At 38.6% G+C, this 12,030-nt stretch overlaps 1 protein-coding gene across 2 annotated transcripts; it reads left to right on the top strand.

Moving 5' to 3' along the window:
* The first annotated feature begins 8,881 nt into the window (after positions 1-8,881).
* LOC107624241 (tocopherol cyclase, chloroplastic-like) lies at positions 8,882-11,494 on the top strand. Of its 2 annotated transcripts, XM_021114921.2 has the most exons (4): positions 8,882-9,903; positions 10,009-10,212; positions 10,279-10,358; positions 10,753-10,833. In XM_021114921.2, exons 1-4 carry the CDS (start codon positions 9,762-9,764, stop codon positions 10,831-10,833), a joined length of 507 nt encoding a protein of 168 aa, XP_020970580.2. In that variant the 5' UTR covers positions 8,882-9,761. The 2 variants fall into 2 exon arrangements, 1 of the variants encoding a protein (XP_020970580.2); XR_015908982.1 differs by lacking the exons at positions 8,882-9,903; positions 10,009-10,212 and adding an exon at positions 10,903-11,494 and having other exon boundaries at positions 10,298-10,358; positions 10,753-10,829.
* The last annotated feature ends 536 nt before the right edge of the window (positions 11,495-12,030 follow it).

The following is a 12,030-nucleotide window of genomic DNA, read 5'->3' as shown; positions in this document are numbered from 1 at the left end:
TCCTGAGAACCCAGCAATGGAAGAGGTGAATTACATGGGAGAACCCTATGGAAACACCTATAATCCTTCATGGAGAAATCATCCAAATCTCTTATGGAAGGACCAACAGAGGCCTCAACAAGGCTTCAACAACAGTAATGGTGGAAGAAATAGGTTTAGCAATAGCAAGCCTTTTCCATCATCTTCTCAGCAACAGACAGAGAATTCTAAGCAGAGCCATTCTGACTTAGCAACCATAGTCTCTGATCTAATTAAAACCACTCAAAATTTCATGACTAAAACAAGATCCTCCATTAGAAATTTGGAGGCACAAGTGGGTCAACTGAGTAAGAAAATTACTGAACTCCCTCCTAGTACTCTCCCAAGCAATACAGAAGAGAATCCAAAAAGAGAGTGCAAGGCCATCAATATTACCCACTCGGCCGAACTTGGAGAGGAGAAAGACCTCAATGGACGTCCACTGGCCTCTAAGGAGTTCCCTAATAAGGAACCATGGGAATCTGAGGCTCATACAGAGACCATAGAGATTCCATTGAATTTACTTCTGCCATTCATGAGCTCTGATGAGTATTCTTCCTCTGAAGAAGATGAAGATGTTACTGAAGAGCAAGTTGCTAAGTACCTTGGAGCAATCATGAAGTTAAATGCCAACTTATTTGGTAATGAGACTTGGGAGAATGAACCCCCCTTGCTCACCAAAGAACTAGTGACTTGACTAGGCAGAGATTACTTCAAAAGAGACAGGATCCTTGAAAGTTCTCAATACCTTGTACCATAGGCACCATGACCTTTGAGAAGGCTCTGTGTGACCTAGGGTCAAGCATAAACCTCATGCCTCTCTTTGTAATGGAGAAGCTAGGGATCCTTGAGGTACAAGCTGCAAGAATCTCACTAGAGATGGCACACAATTCAAGGAAACAAGCTTATAGACTTGTAGAGGATGTCTTGGTAAAGATTGAAGACCACTACATCACTGTTGATTTCATAATCCTAGACACTGGAAAGTGTATGGATGAATCTATCATCCTTGGCAGACCCTTTCTAGCCACAGCAAAAGCTGTGATTGATGTTGACAGAGGAGAATTGGTCCTTCAAGTGAATAAGGACTCCCTTGTGTTTAAAGCTCAAGGATATCCCTCTGTAACCATGGAGAGGAAGCATGAAAAGCTTCTCTCAATGCAGAGTCAAATAGAGCCCCCACATTCAAACTCTAAGTTTGGTGTTGGGAGGCCATCATCATGCTCTGAGTAGTTGTAAGTCTCCATGAGAGCCCACTATCAAGCTACTGACATTAAAGAAGCGCTTGTTAAGAGGTAACCAAATTTTATTATATCTATTTATTTTCCATTATTATTTTATATTTTCTGTAGGTTAATGATCATGTGAAGTCACAAAAATAATTGAAAAAGCAAAAACAGAATGAAAAACAGTATTAAAAATAGCACACCTTGGAGGAGAAGCTTACTGGCGTTTAAACGCCAGTAAGGGTAGCAGAATGGGCGTTAAACACCCAGTCTGGCACAGAGCTGGCGTTTAATGCCAGAAATGGGCACAGAGCTAGCGTTAAACGCCAGAAATGGGCAACAACCTGGCGTTTAACGCCAAGATTGGCAAGCAAGGGGCGTTTTCATGCCAACATGGTGCAGGGATGCAAAATCCTTGACACCTCAGGATCTGTGGACCACACAGGATCCCCACCTAGCTCATCTCTCTCTCTCTATTCTTCACACCCTTCCATAACACTATTCCCCAAATACCCTCCACCAATCACCTCAATACCTCTTCCCCAAATACCCCTCACCTATCAAATCCTACCCTCTTCTCCATAATCCCTTCACCAATCCACATCCATCCATCATAAACCCCACCTACCTCACCATTCAAATTCAAACCACTTTCCCTCCCAAACCCACCCATACATGGCCGAACCCTACCCTTCTCTTCACTCCTATATAAACCCATCTTCACTCATTCATTTTCACACATCATACACACTACTTCTCCCCCTTGGCCGAACCACTAAACCCCCTCCATCTCCTCCATCTTTCTTTTTCTACTCTTTTCTTTCTTCTTTTGCTTGAGGACGAGTAAACCTTCTAAGTTTGGTGTGGTAAAAGTGTTGCTTTTTGTTTTTCCATAACCATTTATGGCACCAAAGGCCGGAGAAACCTCTAGAAAGAGGAAAGGAAAGGCAAAAGCTTCCACCTTCGAGTCATGGGAGATGGAGAGATTCATCTCAAGGGTGCATTAAAATCACTTCTATGAAGTTGTGGCCAAGAAGAAGGTGATCCCCGAGGTCCCTTTCAAGCTCAAAAAGGGTGAATATCCGGAGATCCGACATGAGATTCGAAGAAGATGTTGGAGAATTCTCACCAACCCCATTCAACAAGTCGGGATCTTAATGGTTCAAGAGTTCTATGCCAATGCATGGATCACTAAGAACCATGATCAAAGTGTGAACCCGGACCCTAAGAATTGGCTTACAATGGTTCGGGGGAAATGCTTAGATTTCAGTCCGGAAAATGCAAGGTTGGCATTCAACTTGCCCATGATACAAGGAGATGCACATCCCTACACTAGAAGGGTCAACTTTGATCAAAGGTTGGACCAAGTCCTCATAGACATTTGTGAAGAAGGCGCTCAATGGAAGAGAGATTCAAGAGGGAAGCCGATTCAACTAAGCAGGCATGACCTCAAGCCTATGGCTAGGGGATGGTTGGAGTTCATCCAATGCTCTATCATTCCCACTAGCAACCGATCTGAAGTTACTATAGATCGGGCCATCATGATCCATAGCATCATGATTGGAGAGGAAGTAGAAGTTCATGAGGTTATATCTCTAGAACTCTACAATGTGGCGGACAAGTCCTCTACTTTGGCAAGGTTAGCCTTCCCTCATCTCATTTGTCACCTCTGCAATTCAGCTAGAATTGACATAGAGGAAGACATCCTCATTGATGAGGACAAGCCCATCACTAAGAAAAGGATGGAGCAAACAAGAGATCCCACTCATGGGCAAGAGCATGAGGAAATTCCTCATCATGAAATCCCTGAGATGCCTCAAGGGATGCACTTTCCTCCACAAAATTATTGGGAGCAAATTAACACCTCCCTAGGAGAATTGAGTTCCAATATGGGACAACTAAGGGTGGAGCATCAAGAGCATTCTATCCTCCTCCATAAAATTAGAGAAGACCAAAGAGTCATGAGGGAGGAGCAACAAAGGCAAGGAAGAGACATTGAGGAGCTAAAGCACTCCATAAGATCTTCAAGAGGAAGAACAAGCCGCCATCACTAAGGTGGACCCATTCTTTAATTTCCTTGTTCTTATTTTTCTGTTTTTCGAAAATTATGCTTTATGTTTTATTTATGTTTGTGTCTTATTACATGATCACTAGTGTCTAAGTGTCCATGCCTTAAAGCTATGAATGACCTATGAATCCATCACCTTTCTTAAATGAAAAATGTTTTTAATTGCAAAAAGAAACAGAAGTACATGAATTTCAAATTTTAAAACAGATTAATTATTTTGATGTGGTGGCAATACTTTTTGTTTTTTTGAATCAATGCTTGAACGGTGCATATTTTTGAATTTGTTATTCATGAATGTTAAAATTGTTGGCTCTTGAAAGAATGATGAAAAAAGGAGAAATGCTATTGATAATATGAAAAATCATAAAATTGATTCTTGAAGCAAGAAAAAGCAGTGAAAAGCTTGCAGAAAAAAATATATGCAAAAAAAAGAGGCGAAAAAAAAAGAGAAAAAAAAGAGAAAGAAAAAGCAAGCAGAAAAAGCCAATAGCCCTTTAAACCAAAAAGCAAGGGTAAAATAAAAAGGATCCAAGGCTTTGAGCATCAGTGGATAGGAGGACCCACAGGAATAAAATCCTGGCCTAAGCGGCTAAATCAAGTTGTCCCTAACCATGTGCTTGTGGCATGAAGGTGTCAAGTAAAAGCTTGAGACTGAGCGGTTAAAGTCGTGGTCCAAAACAAAAAGAGTGTGCTTAAAAGCTCTGGACACCTCTAATTGGGGACTCTAGCAAAGCTAAGTCACAATCTAAAAAGGTTCGCCCAGTTATGTGTCTGTGACATTTATGTATCTGGTAGTAATACTGGAAAACAAAATGCTTAGGGTCACAACCAAGACTCATAAAGTAACTGTGTTCAAGAATCAACATAATGAACTAGGAGAATCAATAACACTATCTGAATTCTGAGTTCCTATAGATACCAATCATTCTGAACTTCAAGGGATAAAGTGAGATGCCAAAACTGTTCAGAAGCAAAAAGCTAATAGCCCCGCTCATCTAATTAAGACTGATCTTCATAGATGTTTTTGGAATTTATTGTATATTCTCTTCTTTTTATCCTACTTTGTTTTTAGTTGCTTGGGTACAAGCAACAATTTAAGTTTGGTGTTGTGATTAGCGGATAATTTATACGCTTTTTGGCATTATTTTTAGTATATTTTAGTTAGTTTTTATTATGTTTTTATTAGTTTTTAAATAAAAATCACATTTCTGGACTTTACTATGAGTTTGTGTGTTTTTCTATGATTTCAGGTATTTTCCGGCTGAAATTGAGGGACCTGAGCAAAAATCTGATTCAGATGCTGAAAAAGGACTGCAGATGCTGTTGGATTCTGACCTCCCTGCACTCGAAGTGAATTTTCTGGAGCTACAGAAGCCCAATTGGCGCGCTCTCAATTGCGTTGGAAAGTAGACATCCTGGGCTTTCCAGCAATATATAATACTTCATTCTTTGCCCGAAATTTGATGGCCCAAACCGGCATTCCAAATTAGCATAAAAATTCTGGCGTCAAAACGCCAGAACTTGCATGAAAGCTGGAGTTAAACGCCCAAACTGGCACAAAAGCTAGCGTTTAACTCCAAGAAAAGTCTCTACACATGAAAGCTTCAATGCTCAGCCCAAGCACACACCAAGTGGGCCCAGAAGAAGATTTCTACATTAATTACTTATTTCTGTAAACCCTAGGCTACTAGTTCTTTATAAATAGGACCTTTTGCTATTATATTTTCATCTTGGTTCTTCTTGTTCCCTCTTTGGGGCCGAAGCCAATGACCACCATTATCACTTTTGTATTTTTAACGGTGGAGTTTCTACACACAATAGATTAAGGTGTGGAGCTCTGCTGTTCTTCATGAATTAATGCAAAGTACTATTATTTTTCTATTCAATTCACGCCTACTTCTTCTCTAAGATATACACTTGTTCTTCAACTTGAAGAAAGTGATGATCCGTGATACTCATCATCATTCTCACCTATGAACGCGTGCCTGACAACCACTTCCGTTCAACTTGCAATAGCTTGAGTGCGTATCTCTTAGCCTTCTGGTTCATGACGCATGGTTGCCTCGCCTGACAACCGAGCCTTCCATTCCATGAGATCAGAGTCTTCGTGGTATAGGCTAGAATTAATTGGCAGCATTCTTGAGATCCAGAAAGTCTAAACCTTGTCTGTGGTATTCCGATTAGGATTTGGGAAGGGATGACTGTGACGAGCTTCAAACTCGCGAGTGTTGGGCGTAGTGACAGACGCAAAAGGATCAATGGATCCTATTCCAACATGATCGAGAACCAACAGCTGATTAGCCGTGCGGTGACAGCGCATTTGGACTATTTTCACTGAGAGGACGGGAGGTAGCCATTGACAACGGTGAAACCCAACATAAGCTTGCGATGGAAAGGAGTATGAATGATTGGAAGAAGGCAATAGGAAAGCAGAAGTTTAGGAGGAACAAAGCATCTTCATACGCTTGTCTGAAATTCTCACCAATGAATTATATAAGTATCTCTATCCTATTTTATATTTTATTCATCTTTTAATTATCAATTCTCCATAACCATTTGAATCCGCCTGACTGAGATTTACAAGATGACCATAGCTTGCTTCAAGCCGACAATCTCTGTGGGATTGACCCTTACTCACGTAAGGTTTATTACTTGGACGACCCAGTGCACTTGCTGGTTAGTTGTGCGAAGTTGTGATAAAGAGTTGAGATTACAATTGTGCGTACCAAGTTGTTGGCGCCATTGATGATCACAATTTCGTGTACCAACGCATCCGCGCGGATCAGAGGATTCCTATCGACGCGCACGCGCACTTGACGCGCATGCGTGGATCACAAAGGCAATCGGTGCGCACGTGCGTGAAGCTGCACGTGACCTCATTAAAGGAAATCGTGCCCTGAGGCTCATGAGGCCCAAAATCAAGCTGTTTCTGCATGGAAAAGACCCAAGGATGCTAGGGGGAAAGGGGGGATCAATCATTTTACACTAAGACACAATTTTAGCTAGTTTTTGGTTCTTTGTTCTTCTAGAGAGAGAAACCCTTGTTCCACTCTAGATCTAGTTTTAATTTGATCTTCCCTTGTTGAATTCTGAATTGGATCTTGTTAATTACTAGTTTTGATAGTTTAATTTGAATTCCTTAGTATAATTTTGCTTAGATTTTGTGTTAGTTTTATGAATTCTTATCAATTGTCATCTTATACCCATTTCATGAATGTTGTAAATCTTGCTTTGTTGATGTTACATTGATGATTTCTATGATTAATTGTATTGTTTGGATGATTGTATGTTGATAATTGTTAGTGGGTACTTGTTAAATTCAATTTAATTGCAATTTGAACATGTCTTTTATTAATGCTTACCAAGTGTTTGATGAATTGTTTACCTTGATTATGGAGTAGTTCTTTTCACTCTTGGCCTAGGCTAAGGGAATTGGGTAAACTTGAGTCATTGGGTCTAATGAATTTGATGATTTGAGAGCCCTTAGTGGTCAATTTGATAGCCATTGACGCTAACCTTCTATTAAGTCAATTAGTAGTGAGGTTAGAACTTATGGGTTGATGTTGACCAAACCATTTGACGTACTTCAAGTATAGAAGTAGACTTAATGAGTTTGGTTCCTCATAATTGTCAAGATATGGTTATTAGACAAGGATGGTGACTCCAATTTTCATGCCTAGCCAAGAGTTGCTTTTATCATTCTTATTTGAAAATCCAAAATTCTTAATTACTTGTCTTAGTTATAGTTGCTTGTTTAGTTTAGAATAGAATCATATTGGATATTATTTTGTTAGTTTGGAATTGCTCATGTCTTGCTTAGTTATTTGAATTAGTTTCTTGCATTGTAAGATTGCTTGCTTGTTAAGATTCTTAATTTACATTCTTGCTCATGACTCACAACTCCGGATTTCTAACCAATGTTGAAGCACGTGTTTGCCCATTCCTTGTGAGACGACCTGAGGTTTGAATACTTCGGTTATTTCTATTGGGGTTAAACTTGTGACAACCAAATCCCTCTCTAAATTTGATCCTCGAGGCTTGTTGTCGGTAGAGCTATACTTGCAACGCAACTTTATTGAGAAAATCTTTACCGACATAGTCCACGAGCGCACCATCATTATGGTTAAACCAAAAACCAAACCTGTTTTTGGTTAACCAAATATTTAGTTTAGGTTAATTAACTAAACCAGTTTTACATAACAAAACCGGTTATTAACTGGTTAGGAAATTTAAAAATCGATTTTTAATCGATTATAAAAAACTGGTTTTAAAAAAATAACCAGTTTTAGAATAAAAAACCAATTTTCACACTGAAAAACTGGTTTTTACACGAAATCAATTTTTTACATAGAAAAACCGATTATTTTTACACCGAATAAATCAATTAATGCTTTCTTAATGAGACTTTAGCCATGTCACATCAAATTAGCCATACATGTATAGTAGTGAGATTCAGATACTGTAATTTAAGATTTCAACCATCTAATAAAGAAAACAAATAAAGTCATCAACTCAACCAAAAATAATGAAGAATGTTGTTTCATCAAATTCCATTTTATGGAAGTTTATTGAGGTTCATGCATGCGGATCAGTTCACTTCATTTTTTGGGATCTTATTATTAAGGATAGGGATTCCAAATTAAGAACAAAATGTCCACAAAGACATTCTTGATAACTTAACCAACCATATAATTTCAAAATAAATAATAAAACATGTATATATTCATACTTTACATGATATGCAGACCTTCGAAAATAATTTAGTATAACAAAAGGATTGTAAAGTCCAGTACCAATACCACATTGACATGTTTACCACATATCTGTCCATTCATATAACTTTTTTAGAAACAAGATTCCTCCCTTGAAATGAAAGAAATATATATTTGTTAACTAGAGAATTGAATGCAGTGCATCAAATTACAGAAACCTTATTAGGGATGGCAATGGGTAGGGTAGGGTATGGTTTGAACCCAACCCTAACCCTACCCGCGGGTTGAGAAATACCCAACCCTAACCCTACCCGCACTCAACCAGCGGGTATCCGACCCTACCCGCAGGTTGACAAAAATGGAGGTCACTAGATTGTTAAAAATTGTATTTATATCTCATTAAATGAGAAATATGTTTTATAAAAATAAATGAGTAAATTTTACAAATTTATAAATTTGGTTTAGTGGCCAAGAAGCTTTTGCACATGCTTAAGGTCCTTGATTCAACTCCCATATGAAACATTTTTAATCATATATAACACATATTATAGGGGGTGCGGGTAGGGCGGGTAGGGTTGAGGCTCAACCCGCACCTTACCCGCTCCGCAGGCCAACCCGCTCCGCGCCCAACCCTACCCGCAGCGGATCGGGTTGGGTCGGGTTGGGTACCCGCGGATAGGATCCATGCTGCCAGGCCTAAACCTTATCAGTTTGCAATGCTTAATCCTGAAATGAAATTAAACTTACAATGTATAGAATATACAATATACAATAAGCAAGAGAACAATTCATAAGCAAGAGAAGCTTACAAGAATATGAAATTAAACTTACAAGGTACAGAATATACAATATACAATAAGCAAGAGAACAATTCATAAGCAAGAGAAGCTTACAAGAATAAGGACTGGAGTCCAAATAATCAAAAAGTGAACCGCTTATCAAAAACAAACAACACTAGTCACATTGCAATAAGATAGAAAACAGAATTCATAAATTGAACATCCAAACTGAAGAAAAATAGAAAAACCCAGCTAACAAAAAATCCAAAACTAGGGGTTCTTCAAACCCAGATTTGATAGAACATAAGAAAATAGAAGAAACAGAGATAATAGCAATATAAAACAGAAAAAACTCACTCAGAAGACATTAATGGCAGAACCAAGGGCAAGGAGGAGGGCTTACCTCAACTTATACGACGGCAGAACAATGGCAACAATGGAAGGTCGAGGCAAAGAGATAGAGGCACAAAGCAGAGTGAAGATGAGCTTCGGCAAGCCACCGATGAGCTTCGGCGAGCCACCGACGAGCTCCGGCGAGAGCAGAAAAGAATCCAAAAAGATATACTCCAGCGGAGACTAGTTGAGTCAATAGCGCAGCAGCAACAGGTAGAGCCGTTGAGGCAGAGAGATAGAGGCGCGAATCAGAGTGAAGAGGAGAATAGGATTTCGAGTTTTTGACGAGGTCCGGCGAGCCACCGACGAGGTCCGGCGAGAGGCAGAGAAGAAGAACTATTGACGGTAGCGTAGAGAAAGATGGAACAGGTGTAAGGTTGAGGTTGAGGTTGAGGGTTGAATGCTGAAGGGATTAGGGAATTAGGGATTAAATGAAATTAGGGGTTTTTCAAATTTGATTTTAGTTTTAGTTAACCAATTAAAAATTAATTTTTTAAATTTTGTTTTAATTAACCAATTTTAATTCCTCCTTAAGCATCCTTCTTCCAAATTCCAAATTTCATCTATGGCATCCACCTTCTTCAACAACCTTCTCGCAACACCCAAAGGCCAAAGCACGTCCTATCCTATGCACTGCAACAACCCATGCAACCTGCCACCTACTCCCCAACTCCTCCCAACCGCCAACTTCGGACCCCTCACAGCGGGTCAGTCAGTACTCACTACTCCACATTCCCTCTTTTATCATTTTAATTCAGTTATTTACTGCGGCAATTTTCTTTGTTTTTACTTTACATGTACCATTTCGATAGGACTGCTCACAAGTTCTTTGAGGGATGTACTTCAAGGTCTCCATTCCCGAACGGCGCCAGAGCTTCTATTTTATTTACTCTGTCGAGAGCCCTTCGAGGTGACACAGTACGGACCTAGGTTCACCGGCGTCAGCGCGCAGATTCTTGGTGCTGATGACAAGTACATTTGCCAGTTCTCAGAGGAATCGCAAAACTTCTGGGGAGGTCAGTCGCCTGCTTTCTGTTAATCTCTTGTTAAGTTCGTGTTATGTGGATTTGAGATTGTTGTAGATGGTCATGAACTGATTCTGGGAAACACCTCTGTGGCCAAGAATGATTTGAGACCTCCAAACAAGGAGCTTCCCCCTCAGGTTTGTTAATGCATGTTGAAATTATTACTCCTTTTATTCCTAAATGTTAGAAAATTAAGTGTTCTAGAATATGCGAGAATATATTTAAATAACTAAAATGTCTATCAATAAATTTAATTTTAATGCACTATTAAAACATGTTTACATGTGCATCCAATCACTACTTTTTACCTCGAATACACGAATGGTTTATCCAAAAAAAATAAATGTTATTAGACGATTATATAAAACGTTTTATGCCACCGTTAGTGCATCAAAATTGAACTCAAAATGGGGTGTATATTCTGAGATGCTCATGTCACCAGTTGGATATAAGTGTACATTGCCAAAATGTCCTATTTCTTTCTCTCTTTTTTTGGCACTTATTTTGCTTCCTACTTGGTCCCTTGTTTAGGAATTTGATAATAAAATGATGGAAGGTTTTCAAGTTACCCCGCTTTGGCATCAAGGTTTCATTTGTGATGATGGAAGGTAGGAGTGAAATTGCTCTTTTTGCATTGTCTCTCATGTTATATTTCATACTTGACACAAACTTTAATTATAGGTCAAATTAAGTGGAGACAGCTCGTTGGGAATATAGTACGCGTTCTGTTTATGGTTGGGGCGATGTTGGGTCTGCACAGAAGTCTACAGCTGGCTGGCTTGCAGCTTTTCCTGTTTTTGAACCTCACTGACAAATATGCTTGGCGGGTGGATTATCAACAAGCATGTGCTAATACTTACTAGTTTGACTATTCACTTGTTAATTTATATCGTGATCTAGTACTCTTCATTTCTTTTATGGGCTGAATGAAACATGATAATTTAGTTTGCCAAATTTATGAGTCTATTATGGTTCTAAACTACTAATGTCATTTGCCAAATTGATTGACATATATAGTCTTTTGCTACCTATAAAATACTAAACATCAACTATATTGTAGTGATGAAAGGATGTAATTGTTGCTAGAGCCACAGTGTGATTCTGTAAAGGAAAAGAGAAAATGATGTCATTTACATTTCATATTTGTGCTGAGACTAGATTGACAGCATCATGTTTGATAGTCATCTGTGAATAACCTTTCTGCTTTAAAATTTAGTTACTCTTGTTTGTAAATTTAACATTTATGCCGTCTTGAATTTACTTTATATGAATATTAAATCTCAGGTGGGATAGAGTGGGATGGCGAGAAGATTGAGTTTAATAATGCCCCATTTTATTCAGAAAAGAATAGGGGTGGAGGATTCCTAAGAAGATGGTTTTGGGTAAAAATTAAAATCTTCGTCAAAGATGATCTTGTATTGTTCATTAAGACATTAATTATTCGGCTCTTTATGCAACACAATTATGTATGGTTGCATGTTATTACCACCATTATTTGGAAAGGTTTATATTTATTCATCTTAAGTTTTCAATGTTGCAGGTTTAATGTAATGTCTTTGAAGGTGGTAGCGGAAAAATTGCACTTACAGTTACTGGTGGTTTGAGGCAAATTTTTGGAATAATAAAGATTTATGAAAATACTGCACTGGTAACTTTGTACTGCATCATGTGGCTCTTGTAATTATATTTACTCCAACTTTTTGTAATACCAAGATATTTGATTGTTCTCCTTCCTTGTGTTATTTGAATGAAACATGTTAGTTTTAATTTTTATTTTTCATAAACTTATGCATAAGGATGAAAATACTT

The sequence above is a fragment of the Arachis ipaensis genome, chromosome B10 (genome assembly GCF_059453495.1).
Source record: "Arachis ipaensis isolate K30076 ecotype BB chromosome B10, ASM5945349v1, whole genome shotgun sequence".
Lineage (NCBI taxonomy): Eukaryota > Viridiplantae > Streptophyta > Magnoliopsida > Fabales > Fabaceae > Arachis > Arachis ipaensis.
This window is presented reverse-complemented; position numbering and strand designations above follow the sequence as displayed.